The sequence below is a fragment of the Dermochelys coriacea genome, chromosome 2 (genome assembly GCF_009764565.3).
Source record: "Dermochelys coriacea isolate rDerCor1 chromosome 2, rDerCor1.pri.v4, whole genome shotgun sequence".
Lineage (NCBI taxonomy): Eukaryota > Metazoa > Chordata > Testudines > Dermochelyidae > Dermochelys > Dermochelys coriacea.
The window spans coordinates 189027861-189052837 of record NC_050069.1 but is presented as its reverse complement, the minus strand read 5'-3'; the positions used below and the strand labels follow the sequence as shown (position 1 = coordinate 189052837).

The window sequence follows — 24977 nt, the reverse complement described above, 5'->3', positions numbered from 1 at the left end:
GATTAACACCTCTATTCTTACAAAGAATGCCAAGATACTTTTCAGAAGTGGTCAGGACCTCAGTTTTAAGTCTTAGTTGAAAGACATTTGGCATTCTTAGAAGAATATTTCTTCTCCTCCTCAGCTGTGCTTTTGAAAGGATCTTGCTTTTACCACCACAATTACTTTGAGAAAGGGCACAAAGCCATGTTGTGCTTCCAGTACATGGTATGGGGGAACAATAAACCAGTATCTGGTTATGAAGAGGTGAGCTGTTAACAAAAAAAAGTGTCTGACATAGCTTTGGCCTAGCCACATCTGGGATCAAAGTACACTGCAACAGCAGCAACAAAAAAGCAAGAAAACTTTGAATAAAGGGAGTTTTGAGGACAGGAGTGTATGGGAGGGAAGGGCTGGTAACAGGAGAAGCTTGTAGTGCACATGAGGTGATTACAAAAGACGACCATCTCAAACAAAAGGGGAGGGGAGTGCGCTCAGCCCTGGAAATTCCTGAAAGCCTGAGGGAACTCACCTGGCAGTTTGGGCCAGTTTCTCTAGAATTTGGATAAGACTGTCACCATCATTCTTCAGGCTCTCGGAGTGCTTCTTGTTTGAAGTTATCTGGAATGAAAAGAAAGAACAGTTATCAAAGGCTTAAGGAGAAATTCTTCTTTGTCTTTTTTTGGGGGTGGGGGTGGGAAGCGGGGAGGAGGACAGAAACAAGTCATAGCAATTGTTACAGTTTTAAATGGAATGTGACATTAGAGAGATCCAACAAAAGTAAACCCCTTTACTGAACAAGATTGGATTTTAACTGCAGAATGTTTAAAATGTCTTAAAGATTAATTCTTGTTCTGTATCCCTGCATGTGTGAAAATTCACAGATCACAGTCCACTAACCCTGAGTAACTGGTTTTCATTTTTACTATCAATGCAACTAAGAGCATATCCATTTATTTTGAACTTCAGGGAAAATTTCAGGATACAATCTTTTTTTTCCCCATTTGAGGGGAAAATGAACAGTCAGCCTTGTGTCAGTCATCCTTCAGGTTACTTATCTGGATTATAAAATGTCAAGTTTGTTATGAGCATATCGAGGAGGCTGGTTTAAAATCACTGCTTTGTGGGAATTGCTCAGACAAGTTGTTCCTTCCTGATGGGACCATCACCACTTATCAGATATAAGAAACACTAAATGTACACAGCAACAAAATTACCTTATTGTCTATACAACATAAAAATGAATGGCAAATCCTGCAAGCCTTTCCATGGTGGATTAACGCTGATTACAGCTGACCTTGTAACGCTTATATGTGTTGTACCTGTTTTATCACAGTGCTCTATAATGACCAGTTTACTGTTCCCCCTCCCCAAGAACTATAACTACTGATGTGCCAGGAAGCTGCAAGTGGCTTCTCATTTCCTGATCAGTTAATCATGCTGATGGGAAGATCAAAGGGTGACACGAAATGGAATCACATGCTTCACATGGTGGACACTGAATATCTGACAAATTGCTTAAGGAGCACTATTGGCACATTCCACATACATCCCAGGAAATTACTAAAAGCTGGATCTGGGTTGCCACCTGCAAAGGATATGGGTTGGCCATAGAGGGAAGGGTAAGAATCAGAAAGAATGGTGATCATTTACTGTTGGCTAGCTGAACAGTCTAATAATTCAGAAGTTACTGCTTGAAATCACAATTTTGAATCCTAAAATTTGGCAGGGAGTTGTAACTTATAACATTCTGCGGCTGGCCATATTTAACACTGATCAGGCATAGGCCGATATGCCTACAAATATTCTTTTTTTAAAGCTAGAGAGAAGCTGTATTTACTGCTGCCATCATGCCAGAAGCTTATCCTACTACACTAGTGCCACCTGCACTTGTAATCCAAACAGCCTATAGTTACACTATACAAAGAATGGGGTCCTCTTTGCATTAACTAAAATCTTTCCTACTAATTGGACAAAACAGTAAATTCATTACCTATGTACACATCTATGCTCAGATATTCATGCTATCACAAGTACTTCAGCCTTTCTACACTCTTGAGATTTATATCAGAACATCTCAATTTACTGTTCAATAATCCACCTCTATTTCTCAACCTAGAGATACAGAATATTTTTGTAGTTTTGTGTTCTGAATTAAAGAACTGTAAACAAAGACGACACACTGGACCAAACAAAATTATAAAATACTTTTCTCGCTCTGAACAGCTTTAATAACAAGACCATCCTTTCTCTTCCTGCAGTCCCCTCCCTCATTCACTACACATCTTCCAACTTCTGCAACTACTGAGGCAGGGATCCACAGACACCAGCCTCATTCACCACACAACCTTAATTCAACCTCAGAGCATCAACCATCCTATGCACTGAATGAGGCAGGGGTCCGGTGGGGAAAAACGTTTGTGCTCATGTAGGTAAGGCTGTATAATCATCCATATGCAGGAGACAGATGAATTAAGGTTGCATGGGCACCATACATTCTGGCATTTCCTAACATTTGAGTGTTTGACCTTGCAATCTTAATCTTTTCACGTAGTTCAAACGAAACATTCCCAGTTTTTTTTAACCTTTCCTCATATTTTATCATTTTTGTTGCTCTCCTCTGGACTCTCTCCGTTTTGTCCACATCTTTCCTGAAGTGTGGCACATAGAACTAGACACAATACTCCAGCTAAGGCCTCACCAGTGCCGAGTAGAGTGGGACAATCACCAACTGTCTGTTACATACGACACTCCTGTTAATACCCCCCCAGAACATTAGTATTTTTTGCAGTTGCATCACATTGTTGGCTCATATTTAATTTGTGCTCTACTAGAACTCCAAGATCCTTTTCAGCAGTATTACCGTCTAGCCAATTATTTTCCATTTTCTAGATGCGCATTTGATTTTTTCCTTTTTAAGTGTAGTACTTTGCGTTCATCTTTATTTAATTTCATCTTGTTGATTTCAGACCAATTCTCCAATTTGTCAAGGTCATTTTGAATTCTAATCTTGTCTTGAAAAGTGCTTACAACTCCACCCAGTTTGATGTATCCAGCAAATTTTATAAGCATACTCTCCACTCCACTATCTACGTCATTAATGAGAATGTCAAATAGTATCGGATCCAGGACAGACTCCTGCAGGATCCCACTAGATACGTCTCCCCACTTCGATGTAAACCATTGATAATCATTCTTTGAGTATGATCTTAAAACCAGTTATGCACCTACCTTACAGTAATTTTGTCTAAACCATGTTTTCCTAGTTTGCTTATAAGAATGTCATGTGGGACTATGTCAAAATCCTTACTAAAATCAAGATATATCACCTCTATAGCTTCCCCCCAATCCAGTAGGTCAGTAACTGTATCAAAAAAGGAAATTAGTCTGGTTTGGAATGACAAATCCATGTTGGCTGTTACTTATCACCCTATTTTCCATTAGGTTCTTATGAATTGATTGTTTAATCATTTGTTCCAGTATTTTTTCAGGTATCAAAAAGTTCAGCTCACTAGTCTATAGTTCTCTGGGTCCTCTTTGTTCCTCTTTTTAATGATAGATACTGTGTTTTCCCTTCTCCAGTCCTCTGGGGTCTCACCCATCTACTCCATTAGTTCTCAAAGATAATCACTATTGGTTCTGAGATTGCTTCAACTAGTTCCTTAAGTACCATAGGTTGAATTTCATTACGCTCTGCTGGTTTGACTACCTCTAACTTATCTTAGTATTCTTTAACCTGTTCTTTTTCTTTTCTGGCTTGTGTTCTTTCTGCCTTGTTCATATTGTGTTAAGCAACTGGTCACAATTAACTTTTTTTTTAAGTGAAAAATGGTTAGCTTTGTTAGTTTCTTATATACATTTTAAATCGAGACCAACTAAAACAAACAAATTTAAGGGACAAATTTTCAAAGAGGCTTCAAATAGATTTGAGAAACATACATGACCAATTTTTGTGCAATAGCACCTCAGTGTACAGATTTGCCCATGCAAATAGGGTTTCCATGTCTAAATTTGATTGTTAGAACACAGAATGATGTGCTTCACCCTCCATTAGGAAATTTACCCATGTCACACAACTAGCTTGTGAGAGGATCAATACTGTAACAATAGAGAAGTTGCAGATCAGGTGTGAAGTGAGCTGGCTGAGCCGTGTGGTGTAGCTCGGATAGCACTCGCCAGTATTATGGCTATCTTTTTGCCAGTACTATCTTACTTATGACAACAAGCAATACCATTTGCTTTTCCCAAAGTGGGTTTTTTTTTGTTTGTTTAAAGTTAAAGTTAAACTGCTTGGTAAAGCTTATTGTTTCAAGAGTTGCTTGAGGGCTGCTGAGACATAAGATGTTAGATCTCTCCTAGTGTAAAGGCTATGTAGAAAAAACCTGGTTGAGCCGAGGAATCATTCTAATAGAACCAGGACAAAAACAACCTTAAATATACTGTACTATTATTGAAAAGTTGATGTATAATCATAATCTTTTGTCTTCTGTGTGTTTTTCAGATGACCATAAATATTAATACAATATGTATTATAAGAACCTTACAAGCATTTTTTCACACATTTTATTCTTTCTTCTAAAATACATCTCCATGTGACTTGACGTGTTTTATTTTTAAGGATTTCATTATGTTCCTAACAAATAGTTTGAAGGTCTCTTTTAATAATGGTGATTTGTTGTGGTTGGTTATAAGACTTACAATGACTTGCAATCAGTAGTTGTTCCTTTAATTAAAAATGTAATTAAATCTCAGTTTAGTAGTTGTCATTGCGATTTAATAAAAATTTCAATATGACTTTTCTTTATGAAGCTAATAACCAAACAGCAGGCTTTCTCTGTTCAATTCTATTAAGCAAAGATGAGTCATAAAGAACATCATAAATGATATGTAAATATCATTATTTCCTAAAATACTGAATAGCTGTTCAGGTAATACAGTGCTGCTAAAGACAAGTGCATTTAGCATGCAGGAAAATGTATGAAATACAAAAATGACCAAAAGCACTTTATTACAGTGCTAATGAGCTGAGTGGAGCTGGAGTTCTGATTTAACTCACATTGAATTTTGTCCAGTTTGATTCTCAGAGCAAATCAATTGAAAAAACTGGGCATAGTTTTACACTATCTGGAAAGATCAGGAATCTTCTCTCTTCTTAAGGTCTATGGCTTCATGACACTGAACTGTTTTCTCCCATTTTTCAAAACTCGTGACTTTTAATTGACGAGTTACTTCAAAATCAATTAACCTCTCTTTTGAAGAGGATGGCTTTCTCCTGCCATGTTCAGGTTTAAAGTGAGTTGCAAGCTTGCTGTCTGTGTAGGAAAATTATATTGATATGGTGAGAAAATGCAAAATTGTTAATTGGGTAAACAAAGAGGGGCTTTTTCACACTAAAAATTTATTTTATCAGCTTTTTTTTAAAATCAGAAAGCAAGAAAGTCCCCAGAACCATATTCAGATGCACTCTCAAATTATCTACACAAGTATGGATATTGTGAGTGCAAATAATTGAAAATACAAACAGATATTTAGGTGTCTAAGTACTCATTTCTGTTGCCAAATGACTGATTTTCACAAGCCATTGCAGTAATTGTATACAGAAATATAAGTGCACCATTGCACATGTACCTTGGAATTCTCTTTTTACAAGTTTGGCACTTTATGTGGATCCCATAATGGTATGTCATCTTACTTTTTCCTTGAGGTCTGATATAACTACAGATACATCTTCACTGTATGCGTCTGATAAAACTACAGGTACATGCTGCCAATGTCACACCTACCTATGGAAACTACTGGTATGTTATTCAGTCTCCAAGGCTGTCAGTCCTGCATATTCTCATAAGCACTACATGAATTAAATAAAAGCATATCACCTAGTTTGCCACTCACAATTCATATGGAACAGGGTTAGAACTACTTTGCTTTTCAGTCTTATAGGACACCACATACATTTATAGAAAATGGAAATTGATTAGTCACTTGATCTTGTCCATATTTTTTATATACATATAAATACTCCTCCTTTCTTCAGGCCTGTATAGTTGGCGTTATGATGGTGAGAGACCTTAAGTTTGTATAATCATTTGTATTACAGTATTCCCTAAAAGCCCCAGACAGAATGGGTGCTAGGCATTGTACAAACACACAGCTCATGACCCAAACAGCTTGCAATCTTATTTACATTGTTGTTACCCTGACTTCTCCCTGTCCTCTCCACCTGTTGTACACCTTGTCTTAAACTAAGTTTTTGCAGAGACTAAGTGTGTTCCCAGTTTGTCAGTAAGTACAAGGCCAGGTTCAAAACCCCGATACAAGTCTTTGTGCTGCTCCAGTGGTGGAAAGGACTTGTAAAACTTGCTCTAACTAGGTAACTGTGAACTCCCCATGTGAATCTATGGGTTGCTTGGAATCAGCATGACCAGTTCTGCCACTCCATCCTGGTCCCTGCCCAGGGAAGAGGTTGTCAGTGGCATGGCCACTGCACTCCTTCGACACCTGACCAGTATAACAGCCCCTTGGAACCTGTTACTGTGGGCAAAATTTATAGCAGTCCTTGTGGCTTCAAGATCTACTTGTGTCAGGGCCCAGACTGGCCCCTGGCAGCTCCAGGAATTGAGGAACAGGAAAGATGAAGTACAATGTTTGCAAACACGTCTCATGCTATTTTATTTATTGGTAGATATTTCTATTTGCATTTTCTCCTACCAAGAGAGAGAGAGAACTGCACATACTATGATTGTTCTCACCATACCCTTCAAACAGCAGTAGCATTTGTTTATTCAGAACATCAGCAAACCACATCCCTGTGGTTATAATTTTAAAATGGTGGTAGAGAGGTCAACAGCCTTGGAGATCAGCAGAAGGAGACTCTCAGACACACTCAATTACTTTACTATTTAAAGAGAAAAAAACAAAATTCTTAACACACTATAAAATTTTACAAACATAATGTACCAACTGCATGTACTGTCTGAAATAGAACTCATTGGGATGGCCCACATTTGTCTTTACTACCTCTGATACAGGAAAACTAATTTGGAACTTGAGAAAATATTTCTGATACTTCCCTGCATCATTATGCATTTTCTTACTACTCTCTTCTCTGTTAATATTTTGGATGGGGAGAGAGATATACAAATGCATGTGTGGCAAGAGCAAAGCAAGCTGAGCAGGTTTAGTTTGTGTTACTAATTGCCAGATTCTATGAACAGGCCTGGGCAATGCTGATGGACTGTAAAAACAAGAAATGAAAATTATAAAAGTATGAGTGTTCCAGGTGTTCTTTGACACACATCATTATAGGCATGTACTCCATCTACACAGATTAGAAAGACTTTGTGGCTTTCAGATCTTGTAAATACATGCAAAAACAAGCCAGTATGTGTGACAATAATCTACATCAGAAAGCTTAGCTTCAATAACTCAAACACCTTTTTTGCTCTTTATTGGTGAAATCCTGGCCTCATTGAAGTCAATGGCAAAACTCCTTTTGACATCAATAGGGCCAATATTTCATCCTACCTATCTTGATTCCTTTTCGTGTGTGTGTGTGTGTGTGCACGCACGCAGTAATCTTTATTATGAGTTCAAAGCAATTTCCAGTGGTAACTTGTGACTACAGCAGCTCCCTGACATTTTGAAAGTCAGATGGACTTCGGGACTGTTGGGACTACACTTGTGAATGCTACCTCACCTTGGATCTTTCTTTGCACCCTCCAATTTGAATGTATCCCCTCTTCCTCAATATGCATAAACACATACACAGACTAACCTCATGGTTATTGCAAATCTTGAAAAGTCAGAAAATTGCTAACTGGCAACTTTTCTACTCTCCTTCGGGAAGTACAAATGTTTTTATTACCCAGAAAATACCCATTATTTACGGCAGTTTCTGTCCATTATAACAGTGAGTTAAAAGTGTTCAATTTAATGTAGTTGGTTAGTGGAATCTCTTCTTACCTAGTGTCCATAATAACTGCATCCAATATAAGTGAACTGCAGTTGTTAATTGACAAAAAGAGTCTTGAGGTTTCCTGCTCATAGTAGAAATATATGTTGTTACGGACTCTTCTAGAGGGGGTTGTAGGAAACTCCCATACCATGGTGCAGTGTTCCCTAGTATACATATAAAGGAGTACTATCAGATTAAAAAGTCAACATTTGCCCCGTTACTGGGTGATCTCATCCACAAACTTCAACTATCATCTCTATGCTGATGACTCACAGATCTACCTCTCCATTTCAGACTTGTCTCCTTCTATCCAAAGAGAGATCCCAGCCTTTCTTTCTGATGTCTCCTCATGGATGTCCAGATGTCAGCTTAAACTCAACATGGTCAAAATACAACTCTTAATCTTTCCCCAAAAGCCCTCCTCACTCCATCCTTTCACAGTCACTGTGGACACTACCACCATCATTCCTGTCACTGAAGCCCATACCCTGGCTGTAATCTTCAGCTCAGCCCTCTCTCTAGGTCCAGGCCGAGGCTAAATTTTATTACTTTTTTCTGCAAACTATCTCTGAAATCTGGCCTTTCCTCTCCACCCACACAGCTAAATCCCTCATCTTCTTGCGTCTTGGTTTCTGCAACCTCTTTGTCCGTGACAAATCTCATTTTGCCTCACTTATCTCCATTCAAAATGTTGGTGCAAAGATCATTTTCCTGGCTCATAGATTTGACCCCATCACTTTGAGTCCCTCCATTGGTGCCCCCTTCTCCATTGCCTCACACACAAACTTCTCATCTTTGTTTTTAAGGCCCTTCACAGCCTATCCCTGCTCTAACTACTGTCTTTTATATGATATTGATGTTGACTCCTGTATCTATTTGTCCAATGATGGCAATCTTCAGGTCCCATTTGTTAAATTTTCAAATAAGACTGTCATGCATTCTCTCATGCTGCCCCTTACGTTTTGGAAGAGTTTCCTGTAAACATCTGCAAAGCCACCTCATGGTCCTCCTTCAAATCTCTCCTTAAAAATCTCCTGTGACGTCTGCAGAAAAACTGGAACTTGGTTAGGTAGCTCATGTGCTATGACCACTGCTAATTACACTGATTCATTCTGTCTCATTGTTACCTTATGCATTCCCTGCCTATATGTTGTAACCACCTGCTGCCTTTTGTCTCATACTTAGCTTGTAAGCTTCTGGGAGTAGGGGCAATCTTTTTTGTGAACTGTACAGTGCTTGGCACAATGGAGCCCTGGTCCATGACTTGGTGCTACCCCAATATAAATAAATACATACAATAAATAATAGGAATAACCATTACCACATAGCTATGACAAAATAGCTCCTATTCTCACCGTAGGAAAAGACAATGGCAACTGCACATTCCATTGAGTGGTTATTGTTGAAAAATGCTGACTTTTTAATGATGACTTTTGTACTGCAGGAGTATTCAAGTGAGTTAGCGATTAAGAAATGCTTGAGTATCCAAGGACAACAATATCCAAGAGGACATTCCTGTGCTACACAACAGACCCAGACAAAACTCCAAAACTATAGGGCAGTTGCAGTTTGTCAAGGAATCTGATGCTTCTCCAGCTTGGCATCTTCCTCTCTCTCATTTTGAAATGCTGATTTGGCACTCATGAAAGTGAGGGACTAATAGCACTGGCTTCAGCAGCGCATAGAGTGACCAGATGCAGTGCAAGCTTCCCCAGTGCATTTCAAGCCTGATCTAAATCCTTAGCCTTTCCTGAGCAGAAAGCCAAACTGGCTGAGAGTGAATGGCAGTTCTGTGACATTATTAACATTCACTAGGGATGAAGATCAATCAGAAAACTCATTTTCACATGAGTCCTAACCTGGATTTGAACCCAGGACTCCAGAGCTAAAAGCCTGTACATTAACTTGACTTGACATTTTAGGTTTACCATCTAAAGAGGAGTAGAAAGATGATGAGGCATGTTGAGAACTAAAGAAGATTATGAAATATATATTTGGGGGGAATAAGAATAACAAGAGTGATAAAATCTATTAGAAAATCATTGTTGGCTATGATATTGGGGCTAAATATTAAAAGCATTATACACTCCTTTCTCAGTAGGATCTTTAGGAAATATATGTACATTCCCTAGTTTCCGAAGGCTCATAAAACTTGGAAATAGAACTCCTGAGCTTTTCATTAAGTACCAAACAGAGTCCTTTAAAGATTCTGATAAAAGGACAAAACTTATGTCTAAATATTTACTTAAAAATGTGATTAGATTTGTGCTGTTTGTCAAAAAACAAAAACCAAAACAAAAACCAAAAAACCAAAAATCAACTAAATATGGAGATGAGGATGACGGATATCAGTCTCTAAAACATCCATTTCTGAGGAAAATTATATTTTATGTAATGGTCCAATTTCCATAAAATTGTGAAAACTGTCATAAAAATAAATGGAGTCTTGAAAACTACTCTTGTTTATTGTCATGTGTTTATTCTTTGTCTGGCTGGCAAAGAATAAGCAGGTAATCATTTAGTCTTGACTGACCTCTGAGAGGACTATTTTGGCTAATTTACGTTTTGTTTTGAAACAAGCCAAGTTGTATTTAGATACCTTACAGCAGCCAGTAAACCATGCATGTGTAATTACAGAGAAGCGGTCAGAAGGAAGTAATGGTGATGGGCACAACAAATAACACAGAAAGGCAATCTCAGCAGCGTTTGTACTATGTAAAATTATAGTGCAGTGAAACACCAAATGAACATGGCAGTCGTTTTGTTCCCACAGCAGCACTGAATTAAGGCAAGAAGTGCTCCACAACGAAAACAATTGTGATAGACACAGGGATGGTTTCAGAATCAGACAGTTTCACTCTACAACCCAAAGTGAAACATTCAGCCAAGAAGAGAGAGACCATATTTTTCATTGCTGACAACGTCAATGCTGCTTTGTGGGCCAGCTCTCATATTTACATACAACCACACCGGCTCTCATTATTCAAATGCCAGAGCAGTGCCAACTCCTAGAGGGCTTCTGGAAAATGAATGCATTCCAAACAAGTGGGTAAGGAATGGCAACTTCTACTGGAACATAAGCCTGTAGTATTCCAGCTACTGAAATAAAGACTGCTCTTTACTTCCTTGTTACTCTGTGAAAGTAGGATAAAGTCTCCTTCATTTGATTCTTCCTTAGTGTCATAAATTAACGGCAGCCTTTATACATGAATTGAACCCTTTCATGTCAATACAGCTTGGTAAACAAACAAACAAAGATGGAAAGCAACAGCCCAGTTATACACAGAAATAGATATATTTCCACAGATACAGCACTTATGGACAAAACCGCGGACAGTGTCCTGTCAGAATACTTGATGTAATATATCCAGCAGAACTATTATGGCAACGGGCCAGGTTGCAGCCATGTTGTTTCACAGCTACCACAGAGATCATTAAGCTTCATGTTGACTGTGCTTGCCCTCTCCCACATCACCGTCATCCACAATATCAGCACATTCCACAAATGATTCTCCTCAATATATTTTGTGGAAAGGGGTCCACAGCCATTCTCTCCCCTTCTTTCCCTCCCCCACACGACTGATTTTATCACAGTTCCAATCAGTGATTGAGAAGAACAGATTTGCCGGTGGCTTTTCTATGCCTTTATCAGTTAGCTAAGTCCTAGCTCCAGGCAGTTCTCAGTGCGACATACAGACCCCTACAGCTGTCCCCAACACAATGCCATTTTATGCTCTTTATAATCATTTTGCAAGGCATGAGTGAACGGAAACACTGCAGAGTTTCTTTGCTACAACAAAAGGACATAAAGACAAGTAAAATGATTTCCAATAACTACTTGTAATGACAAGAAATAACATAAATCACCTTTTTCTCTTCATACAGGCAATAATAAGTGAAGCACAATCATCTTCGGTCTATTTCATCGTGACCTGCCACCTCTAATGTGCACAAGAGGTGCTTATTGTCATGGGTAGAAAGAAAGGTCAAGCCCCTCAACCTGGCAGTCCTTTATCAACCAGAAGAAAAAAGATACAAGGACGACAAGTCCAAAGTGATACAAACCAGTGACAAGAATGGCAATATATTGTATACCATTAATAAAAGAAGGCCTGCAAGACTGAAGCCTCGTTTAGTTTAAGGACAAAGCCAAGTACCTGATATTTCATATCAACAGCATAGACAGAAGGGCATCTCACTAGAGCTCTGAAACATTTTTGGCAGCTGGAGCTAGGGAAAATAGGGTCTGCATAACTAGTGAGGACAGGAAAGACAAATCCATCCAAATGCCACTGTCTTATTGACCTCGCACTATTGTATCCAGTGTTTGTTGTACCCGTGTCAGTACTAGGATATTAGACAGTCAAGTTGGATGATGTATATCTTTTATTGGACCAATTACTGTTGGTGAGAGAGAGACGCTTTCAGGTTTTACACAGACCTTTTCTTCAGGTCTGGGAAACTTAGGCTAGACCTACACTATAGACCTATATTGGTATAACTACGTCACTCAGGGGTGTGAAAAATCCATGCCCTTGAGCGACGTAGTTATACCGACCTAACCTCCCCATATAAACAGCGCTATGTCAATGGGAGAGCTTCTCCCATCGACATAGTTATTGCCTCTTGGGGAGCTGAATTAACTATGCCAATGGGAGAAGCTCTCCTGTCAGCATAGTAGGGTTGGTCTACACTATGGGGGGTTGGGGGGATCGATCTAAATTATGCAACGTCAGCTACATGAATAACGTAGCTGAAGTTAACGTACTTAGATCTACTTACTGCGGTGTCTTCACTGCGGTGTCTCGACGGGAGATGCTCTCCTGGCGATTCCCCTTGCACGTCTCGTTGAAGTGGAATACCGGAGTCGATGCTAGAGCGATTGGCAGTCCATTTATTGTGTCGATACTAGACACGATAAATTGACCCCCGCTAGATCGACTGCTGCCCGTCGATCCGGCCGGTAGTGTAGACAAGCCCGTAGTGTCTTTACTAAAGTGCTACAGCAGTGCAAAATTATGAATTTAAGTTCTCAGGCTTATCTTTTGAAAGTGTTGTGCAGGTTTCCTTTGAAGATGAGGACTGATAGGTCAGATATAGAGTGATCGCTTTGTGGGTGTATTTATGAGCCTGGGAGCTTAAATTCATAACTTTGTTAGACACTAAAAATCATGATCTGAATAGAGACACTGGATTCATGGCTTACTACAACAATCTATAGCCAATTAACAACCTGCCTCACAGCCGCTCTCCCTCCCCGTCTCCACTTCCTTTCCTACCTATGAACCACTTCACCTTGAATGGTCTCTTGAAATATGTGTTAACTACTTAAGCTAAACAATCTGTTTCATCTTGTACTTAGCAGCGATGCTCTGAAAATTTTCCAGACCCGAAGAAGAGCTCTGAGTAAGCTTGAAAGCTTGCCTCTCTCACTTAGTGGGGTTCATTAATCTAATTAACTAAACAACTGAAACGTAACTACTACAAATAACGAGAATTATGCACAAGTAGAGAAAAAACAAAGTCCACCGAGAGGAGTACTTGCAGGAAAATTTTAGGATGAGCTGAAGTTCCAGAGACCATCACAGGTAGTAAGAAGTTTGAGAGTAGCAGCCGTGTTAGTCTGTATTTGCAAAAAGAAAAGGAGTACTTGTGGCACCTTAGAGACTAACAAATTTATTTGAGCATAAGCTTTCGTGAGCTACAACTCACTTCATCGGATGCATTCAGTGGAAAATACAGGTAGTAAGAAGGAACTGAGGGGGCAGCTGGGCAGCAGGATCCTTTATACAGGCACTATGGGCACGTGACTCCAGTGGACACTGGAGCCGACCTGGCAGGTACCACTGAGGTTAAAAACACCCCTACATAGGAATGGACATGAGCAAGCACTCGAAAAAGAATATTTTTTCTTATTTTGTGTATGTGTGGACTTTTTTGTTTGTATTTTGTGGGTGAATTTAATTTTTATGGAAGTGAGGGGCTGATGATACTGGTTTAAAACAATCGTAACATATATAAATGCTGTGGCAAGCTTCACCCACACACCTCTGGTAAGTGCACCTCACTCATAACATGCAACACTACCATTAATGCAATCTTGGGCTTCAAATGAACAGAGATGCACAATTATGCTGAACTACGCACAGAAACTGTGATGACAAAAGCACTGCTTTCAGTTGCAACTTAAATCAAGTTGTGAATGAGGCACTTTTTTTCCTTTAATCTTCTATTTGTTAGGAAAAAAACCAAAAGTTATAATATGAGGAATGCCCCATAATAAATACGTAGAGATACTGAATAAAGCTTTTCTAACATATAAAATAGTTTTTTTTAAAAAAACCCAGCTTCAGAATAAATTGCTCATGTAAAGACATTTTTGCTGAGGTGTAGCTAATTGTAACATGGTTTTGTATTCATTATTGTACAACTATTATGAACAAGGTGGTCCTATAAACGAGAAATGGTAGTTTAGTCATTTAGCCCGATTGCATTAATGATTTAAATACTATCATGGTTATAAAAATGAGACCAGAGGGACACTTGGATGTAAATAGTCTTTCATCCTCCACTCTTAGGAAACCCTTAAATTGTACTAATTTATAGACATGGGACAAACATTATTGGACCCTGAATGAGTATTTGGAGATCTGCCAGAAGATCCTGCATTTTGCTCCTATAACCATGGAAGGATGACCATTTTTGTAACTTTGCCCTCTAGAACAAAGCCACTGTGTCACGATATAACATCATGTCAAGATTATTGACTGAATGTAATATCACTATTGTGCCAGTCAGAGGCTGATGAAACAATGAGGAGACACAATACTTGCAACAAGATTCAAGAATTCATCTCTGTTAAGGTGCACCTTATGGCAAACTGAGCAGTTAGAGATTACCTGTAAATGACCAGGTCAGGTGATAGGGAGAATAGAAAATGGAGATGCCCAATCCATGAAGGAAAGTAGTCAGACAAGCAGCAGTCACACTTAAAAAGAAGCTTAGTAGAGTCTCAGGGCTTTGTTGTCTGATACTTAATTAGCAATTTAAAAGAGTTTTGTGATTTTACTAAGTCTGTGATCCTTCTCCTTGGAGCTAAGGTACCTGGAAGTATCTTTATGACAGGTTAGAAATAATTTTGCACATTAAAGAACAGTTTTATAGCACTATTTCAAGTGTTCAAATCAATCAAATTTGGCTCTGAGTTTCATTTTTGAAGACATTAATCTTATTTTACATACTATTTGGATTACTTTCTGGCATACTATCAGACTTGCAAAAACAAAATCTAAAAAGACTAGATCTGACTTAAAAAGAATACCTGTATGATCAAAGCCTCTAGCTCACCTGCTTTTATTGAAGAACTAACTAGCAGAAAAAGTCTTATCTTCTAAGAGACGTAATTAAGACCAATTGCTTTCAAAAATTTGAAAAAAGACTAGGATTAGGCTCCTAAAACAGCACCCAGGGGAAAACTGGGTGGATCAAGGGATTCATAATGAGATATTGAGTCTTTCATTTCTAAATTGCTGATTCCAATCCAATACGATAGTGATCCGAAGTACCACCATCTGATGACCGTTTGATGTCCTATATGAAATTAGGTGAAGGTCTCATTCCAGTTCTTGTCAACATGCGTAGTCAGCACAAAACCATTAATAAAATGACAGGTTTCAAAGTAGCAGCCGTGTTAGTCTGTATTCGCAAAAAGAAAAGGAGTACCCGTGGCACCTTAGAGACTAACAAATTTATTAGAGCATAAGCTTTCGTGAGCTACAGCTCACTTCATCGGATGCATTTGGTGGAAAAAGCAGAGGAGAGATTTATATACACACACACAGAGAACATGAAACAATGGGTTTATCATACACACTGTAAGGAGAGTGATCACTTAAGATAAGCCATCACCAGCAGCAGGGGGGGGGGAAAGGAGGAAAACCTTTCATGGTGACAAGCAAGGTAGGCTAATTCCAGCAGTTAACAAGAATATCAGAGGAACAGTGGGGGGGTGGGGGTGGGAGGGAGAAATACCACGGGGAAATAGTTTTACTTTGTGTAATGACTCATCCATTCCCAGTCTCTATTCAAGCCTAAGTTAATTGTATCCAGTTTGCAAATTAATTCCAATTCAGCAGTCTCTCGTTGGAGTCTGTTTTTGAAGCTTTTTTGTTGAAGTATAGCCACTCTTAGGTCTGTGATCGAGTGACCAGAGAGATTGAAGTGTTCTCCAACTGGTTTTTGAATGTTATAATTCTTGACGTCTGATTTGTGTCCATTCATTCTTTTACGTAGAGACTGTCCAGTTTGGCCAATGTACATGGCACAGGGGCATTGCTGGCACATGATGGCATATATCACATTGGTAGATGCGCAGGTGAACGAGCCTCTGATAGTGTGGCTGATGTGATTAGGCCCTATGATGGTATCCCCTGAATAGATATGTGGACATCTCAGGCATTGGCACCCTGACAGCAGGATTGTTTGGCTATGTAGACTCCCTCCTCAGGCCCTTCGTTACCAGCACTCCCAGCTATCTTCGAGACACCACTGACTTCCTGAGGAAACTACAGTCCATTGGTGATCTTCCTAAAAACACCATCCTAGCCACTATGGATGTAGAAGCCCTCTACACCAACATTCCACACAAAGATGGACTACAAGCCGTCAGGAACAGTATCCCCGATACTGTCACGGCTAACCTGGTGGCTGAACTTTGTGACTTTGTCCTGACCCATAACTATTTCACATTTGGTGACAATGTATACCTTCAAATCAGCGGCACTGCGATGGGTACCCGCATGGCCCCACAGTATGCCAACATTTTTATGGCTGACTTAGAACAACGCTTCCTCAGCTCTCGTCCCCTAATGCCCCTACTCTACTTGCGCTACATTGATGACATCTTCATCATCTGGACCCATGGAAAAGAAGCTCTTGAGGAATTCCACCATGATTTCAACAATTTCCATCCCACCATCAACCTCAGCCTGGACCAGTCCACACAAGAGATCCACTTCCTGGACACTACGGTGCTAATAAGCGATGGTCACATAAACACCACCCTATATCGGAAACCTACTGACCGCTATTCCTACCTACATGCCTCTAGCTTTCATCCAGATCATACCACTCGATCCATTGTCTACAGCCAAGCGCTACGATATAACCGCATTTGCTCCAACCCCTCAGACAGAGACAAACACCTACAAGATCTCTATCATGCATTCCTACAACTATAATACCCACCTGCTGAAGTGAAGAAACAGATTGACAGAGCCAGAAGAGTACCCAGAAGTCACCTACTACAGGACAGGCCCAACAAAGAAAACAACAGAACGCCACTAGCCATCACCTTCAGCCCCCAACTAAAACCTCTCCAACGCATCATCAAGGATCTACAACCTATCCTGAAGGACGACCCATCACTCTCACAGATTTTGGGAGACAGACCAGTCCTTGCCTACAGACAGCCCCCCAATCTGAAGCAAATACTCACCAGCAACCACACACCACACAAAAGAACCACTAACCCAGGAACCTATCCTTGCAACAAAGCCCGTTGCCAACTCTGTCCACATATCTATTCAGGGGACACCATCATAGGGCCCAATCACATCAGCCACACTATCAGAGGCTCGTTCACCTGCGCATCTACCAATGTGATATATGCCATCATGTGCCAGCAATGCCCCTCTGCCATGTACATTGGCCAAACTGGACAGTCTCTACGTAAAAGAATGAATGGACACAAATCAGACGTCAAGAATTATAACGTTCAAAAACCAGTTGGAGAACACTTCAATCGCTCTGGTCACTCGATCACAGACCTAAGAGTGGCTATACTTCAACAAAAAAGCTTCAAAAACAGACTCCAACGAGAGACTGCTGAATTGGAATTAATTTGCAAACTGGATACAATTAACTTAGGCTTGAATAGAGACTGGGAATGGATGAGTCATTACACAAAGTAAAACTATTTCCCCATGGTATTTCTCCCTCCCACCTCACCCCCCACTGTTCTTCTGATATTCTTGTTAACTGCTGGAATTAGCCTACCTTGCTTGTCACCATGAAAGGTTTTCCTCCTTTCCCCCCCCTGCTGCTGGTGATGGCTTATCTTAAGTGATCACTCTCCTTACAGTGTGTATGATAAACCCATTGTTTCATGTTCTCTGTGTGTGTGTGTATATAAATCTCTCCTCTGTTTTTTCCACCAAATGCATCCGATGAAGTGAGCTGTAGCTCACAAAAGCTTATGCTCTAATAAATTTGTTAGTCTCTAAGGTGCCACAAGTACTCCTTTTCTTTTTGCGAATACGGACTAACACGGCTGCTACTCTGAAACCTTTCCAAAGACTGTATCACATACATATTTGACCATCCTCTGCTAATGAAGATCCTTTTCTGGAAATAACTGTTCCAGAAATCTAATGCTTGCCCATCTACTCACAGGTCCTTCATGTAACCTCCAATTCTAACTATTGTCCCTTTTCGAACACTTCTGCCATGACATAATGTCTCATTAGTCATCCCTTACAGCTTCTTTCTCTCTCTATAACTATGGATATGACCTCCTTATACAAGGGATAATTGCTCCAAACAATGATTTTTCTACCTTATTTCCCATCTATGATAGGAGATCTTCAGGTACCTACTGATAGTACCTCCCTGATTCCTACTTTTAATTCCATTCTTTTGGCATAAGGTGTGCTTGTGTCTGCTGCTTATTGTACCTTCATTCAACAATCCTGCACTCCATGAAGTTTCTTCCTCAAAATGCATTCCAGAATGGTGGAGTGCAGAATAACTAAGTAAAGACCCACAATCTGTAGTTGTGGACAGTTATGACAGCCAGAAATGGGATACTGGGATTGGGAGAGCTAAGGCTGGGAATTTAAGATCAGCTGAGTGGAATAGTATGAACCCTCAGAATAATCCTACAGTATAATTTCAGTAAAGAAGGAATCTACCACAAAAATACAAAAGTCTTTCTGAGAACATCCCCATGTATCTGTTGTATAGATACCATGTACATGCAAATATAACAACAACTATCTGGATTTAGATTCTGGGAACACACTTAACATTTTGGTTCTGACCTAACAAAAGTACATTAGGAAACACTTTTAAAAAGGATTACCGCCCAGCATAAGGGTTTTAAGGTTAGGGAAAAAGAAAAGGAGTACTTGTGGCACCTTAGAGACTAACACATCTATTTGAGCATAAGCTTGAGCAAACTACAGGACAGGCCCAACAAAGAAAATAACAGAATGCTACTAGCCATCACCTTCAGCCCCCAACTAAAACCTCTCCAATGCATCATCAAGGATCTACAACCTATCCTGAAGGACGACCCATCACTCTCACAGATCTTGGGAGACAGGCCAGTCCTTGCTTACAGACAGCCCCCCAACCTGAAGCAAATACTCACCAGCAATCACACACCACACAACAAAAACACTAATCCAGGAACCTATCCTTGCAACAAAGCCCGTTGCCAACTGTGTCCACATATCTATTCAGGGGACACCATCATAGAGCCTAATCACATCAGCCACACTATCAGAGGCTCGTTCACCTGCACATCTACCAATGTGATATATGCCATCATGTGCCAGCAATGCCCCTCTGCCATGTACACTGGCCAAACTGGACAATTTCTACGTAAAAGAATAAATGGACACAAATCAGATGTCAAGAATTGTAACATTCAAAAACCAGTTGGGGAACACTTCAATCTCTCTGGTATTCGATTACAGACCTAAAAGTGGCAATTCTTCAACAAAAAAACAGACTCCAATGAGAGACTGCCGAATTGGAATTAATTTGCAAACTGGACACCATTAACTTAGGCTTGAATAAAGACTGGAAGTGGATGTGTCATTATACAAAGTAAAACTATTTCCCCATGTTTATTTCCCCCCCTACTGTTCCTAACACGGTCTTGTCAACTGCTGGAAATGGCCCACCTTGATTATCACTACAAAAGGGTTTTTTTTTTTGCTTTTTTGTTTTCCTCCTTCTCTCCTGCTGGCAATAGCTCACCTTACCTGATCACTCTTGTTACAGTGTGTATGGTAACACCCACTGTTTCATGTTCTCTGTGTATATAAAATCTCCCCACTGTATTTTCCACTGCATGCATCTGATGAAGTGAGCTGTAGCTCACAAAAGCTTACGCTCAAATAAATGCGTTAGTCTCTAAGGTGCCACAAGTACTCCTTTTCTTTTTGCAGATACAGACTAACACGGCTGCTACTCTGAAAAGGTTAGGGAAGTTATATGTGAGTAGTAAGGTGATAACCTGACGTACATGTGAACTGTGGGAGTTGGCTCAAAGGATATTCAGAGCTGGAAGAGGCCAACTCTTTTTCATTCTTTTAATGAACGTGTCATAAATATACACAGGGCAGCTGTACTACATTGCCTTACCTCTAAGGGGTTAATTAGTCCAATTAACCTAGTTGACACCTGACCAGAAGGACAGGGAGGGGGATTTGTTTGGGCTCTCTTTGTTTGTTCCCTCTCTGGATGGAGAGAGAGAGCAGGCAGGAAAAACTTCTCCTGAAAACATACCCAAAATGAGCATATAAGATTACAAAAATTGTAACGAAGGGCAAGGAAATGCATTAGTTTATCTTTTGTTTTAGCTTGTGAATTTTCCCTATGCTAAGAGGGAGTTTTATTCCTGTTTTTTTGTAACTTTGAAGCTGAGCCTAGAGGGGAATCCTCTGTGTTTTAAATCTTTTTATTACCCTGTAAAGTTATCTTCCATCCTGATTTTGCAGGTGTGATTCTCTTACTTTTTTTATAAATAAAATTCCTTTTTTAAGAACCGGATTGATTTTCAGTGTCCTAAAAACCAAGGGGTTTGGTCTGTGCTCACATGGTAACCAATTGGTTGGTATATTATTCTCAAGCCTCCCCAGGAAAGGGGGTGAAGAGGCTTGGGGGAATATTTTGGGACTTCAAGTACAAGACCCTTTTCCTGAATTTTTGTGTAAATCACTTGGGGGTGACAGCAATACCGTCCAAGAACAAGGAAAAGAATTGTACCTTGGGGAAATTTTAACCTAAACTGATAGAATATAAGCTTAGGGGGTCTTTCATGAGGGTCCCCACATCTGTACTTCAGAGTTCAGAGTAGGGAGGGAACCCTGACAGAACTGTAAAAGCTTCTAATAAAGATATTAAATAAACATAATATATTTCATTGACATCTCTATGCTTGGACTTAACAGATCAGAACGAATAGCAAGGCCTGGAAATTAGTACAGAGACAGATACTAAAACTGGGATATCACAGTATTTTTGTGATCAGCAGGAATTCCAGGGTTAGAGTAAAAAGACAAAAGAAAAACACAAGACGACTAAATTGAGATTTAATTAGAAAAAGTTGTAAAATCATCTCTAAACACATAACCAAAATGCTCATGAGAACAGCCAGCTTACCATGTTAGAGGATGGGTAAATTGGTATAATTAAAAGGTATTGATAATTTATGTAATGCAGGTGAAAGAGCTGAAATACCACGCCATTGTAATTAGCCGAACTAGTTTGTCAAGTACATTTTTAATTGGACTGAAACGTTTCAGACAAGTCAATGGCATTTACACCTGTACATGTTACTAAGGTGACCAGATTTTGAAACTAAAAATTGAGTTGCCTTTCTTACCGTTTTATCAAGGGGTTGATCACAGATGGGAATGAAAAAGGCAAGGTTTTACATCTAAGTAAATTTTGGAAGGTAAAGGAGTGTGTAAACTATCCGAGAAGATCATTGAGGATTTGGCAGCAATATCTAGGTTAGGGAATACGTCAGAGGTTAGGTTATGGAAACAGGGGGTTCCATAGGCTGAGAGGTGCACAGTACAGTGACTAAAAATGGACTTTGATGACTAAGAATATGGTGGGATCCGACAACTAGGGGAGTCCAATGGGATTGGAACTGTCCTAGGGATGTGGGAAAGTTTAGCAGTTGGGGGTGATGGGATAATTTTCCTAGCATCACAGGAGGGTTTGACAGTTGGGCAGGGTTACATTCCGAAGGGCTTGTCTTATGGGAGAAGGAGGATTTTGAAGCTGGAAGAGAAAGTCTGATTACAGAGTCTTGCAATAGTAAATGTGGAAGGATTTTCCAGTCGAGAGGGGAGACGGGATCTGCATTAACTGCCCCTCCTCTCCTCCACACTTAGGAACTCAGAGCTCCATTGTCTACATGTGGGGCTTAGGGGTGTTTCTTACATAATTGTGTGCCATTATTTATTTGTTTAGACTGAATCATAATATTCATATAATAGGCCGGGTTCACACATACTCTAATACTTTTAATTATTATCCTCAGCACTATGCAAGATATAGGTAAAGACAGGCCCTCTTCTTAAACAAGTTACAAGGTAAAAAGAGGGTGTTTTCTCCAAGTTCTTATATTGATGCCCATCACCATAATATCTATTAATATCTGTGTGCAAACACTGGGTGGAAAGGGCAATTACCTAACACGGGATTATGTTTGGAGACTAATTCCTTCCCCCAAAAGCCTGGAGAACAGATTGTCGATCTTCAGGTTCTGCTGTGAAGCCTAAGTCACACTGGTAATAGGTGAACTAACATGGGAGATCTCACTGAAAATGCACTGTCTCCTGTCCCTGCATATTTAACCAGGAAATTTGAGCCTCTCAGATCATATCAGTGTTGAGGTGCGACACAAGGGGAGAGGTAATCTATGAGGTAGCTGGGGGCCCAATCCATTTAAGGCTTTGTAGGTTAAAAACCTGCACCTTAAGTTACTCTAAAAAATAATTTGGACACCAGTGCATCACAAGGCACAAGTGTAAATATGCTCCCTGCATGAAACACCCCTTAACAAATGGGCAACTGTATTCTGCATCAGCTGGAGTTTCTAAGTGGATTTTAAGTGCAGACCCATGTAGAGTATGTCACAGCATTCTAATCTCAATGTTACAAAAGCATGGACCTATATACTAAGATCTGCATCTGAAAGAAAAGATTGCCAATTTCTTGTCAACTATAGATAATAAGAAGTGTTGCGAATTTTAGTTAAAAAATAAACAGTTTATTTATTCATTAAATATTAGTTCCTTCTTCAGTCAAAGGAACGGATATCAACTCCCCAAGTTTTTTCAGTTGCTTTTCTCGGTCTATCAGCATTACCTTGGTCTTATATGGACTTATCCTGCAGCCACTCACCATCCCCTAAGCTCTGAATCTAACTAAACACAAACTAAGATGATCATCTGTATCATTCAGATCTGATAAAGCGGACACGTAGAGCTGCATATTGTCAGAATTACTGGAAACACAGCTGCTAATAACACCATCACTATCTCCCCTAACAGCTTCACATACATGTTGAATAGGGGTGATAAAATGGAACCCTGCAGCATCCCACTTGAGGGAATCCTTAGAACAGCTTCCTTTTGGATCCAATAATAAGTATTTGTGATAATCTGTTACTATTTCAAAGTAACTTTAACAAATGTGTCTGATGACTGCAAGTTGTTGGTTTTTTTAAATATGTTTAAGTTTAACTGTATCAGATTTAATTATTTTTAAAGATTGTTAAAGCAAATCCATAAGGTTTTGTTTTTTAACAATGAAGAAAATGTAGATCTCTTGGGCAGAGGAAGTAAATGAAAATTTTTTTTTAGCTTGCATCTATTAATAGTTAGCACTTACAGGAGAACCGAATAAGCTGAGCAATGGATAGAGTCAAAGATTTACACCATTACTGTTCAAGAGGAAGTACATCTCTCCATGTCTGATGCTTTTTCTACTATATGTAAACCAACTGAACCACAGGAAACAATTTTCCTTAGTTATGTCATTTGTTTCCTTAAACAACTAACCACCAATTTTATTATGGCATTAATGTCAGGATAAATGACTGAGTTGAACTTCAATTCTTAAGAGGAAAATGTAATCAAATATTTTGGTAGGTATTTTGATGCATCTTGAAGCACAATACAATTCTTTCTATATGCTGGAGTTCTGCAATATGCCAAAACAAATTCCAATGACTGTAGGTTGCGATCATCAGATTTATTTTCTGGTTCTAAAGTTGAGAATGTAGATGCCAGGAAGTCTTCGTTTATGTCTGTTTACAGTAATCTGACTGAGGGAAATTAGTTAAAAGATCCTTCTCCCAAAGGGATGCACAGTTCTTGTCACTTTACCATAATAGGTTGTTTTTAATACTACTGTCACAGTGTTTAGGGTGAATTATTTATGAATTCAATGGAAGTTCTCTTTCTCTCCCTCCTTGAGGGTCTCTAACTAGGGACTGAGAGGTCACAGAATGGCATATTCAAAAATGTAGCACTTTCTTTAGCGGTGTTATTTAGTAAGACTTCTAAGACACCAAGACGGCCCTTAACTAGTTAGAATTTTCTGGAATAACCAGTTAAGGGAATATTTTCCATAACATCATATTAACAATGAGAGTTCACAGAGTCAATTCACACACAGTTGAAAATGCATGACTAAATTTCCTGCATAGTTTTGACCTTTAAAAATGAAATTACATTTAAAAATGAATTTAAAACTAAATAATCTTCTCCTTGCTAGCTGGGAAAGGGGCTGGAAAAAATAGTCTTCAAAAATAAAGCTGCCCTGAGTTGCTACTTTCTTCAGTTTTGGGGGTTATAATCATGGGGAAGAGAAGCCTTCTGGGAGGCTCTGAAACTGCTGCCCGTATGCTGCTCCAAGGTGGGAGGTGGAGAAGAATTAAATCAAGTGTCTCCAGGTTGTCCCCACTCCCACCAGGAAACATGATGGAGCAGGGCAAGAATAGGAAGGGGGAGGAATTAAACTAAGTGGCTTTGAGCAGTTGCTGTCCCCCGCTGCCATTTGCTAATTCAACAGGAGCAGCGGATTCAGCACAAGTGGCTCCAAGCAGTAATTGTCATCTCTTCTCCACCCACCTGACAAGTGGAAACAGGGGATCCAGCACAAATGGCTTACACCAGCTGCTGCCATGTGGAAGCAGGGGGTCCAGCACAAGTAGCTCAAGAACAGTAGTGGG

The 24977-nt window shown here is 39.6% G+C and overlaps 1 protein-coding gene across 1 annotated transcript in view; it reads right to left on the bottom strand.

Annotated features, from left to right (window-relative positions):
• ULK4 (unc-51 like kinase 4) overlaps nucleotides 1–24977 on the bottom strand; it is a 417484-nt gene that overhangs the window by 5584 nt on the left and 386923 nt on the right. The window contains exon 37 of the mRNA XM_043508874.1: nucleotides 512–600. Within this exon, the coding sequence (XP_043364809.1) occupies nucleotides 512–600 (89 nt within the window). The remainder of the gene's footprint in view (nucleotides 1–511; nucleotides 601–24977) is intronic.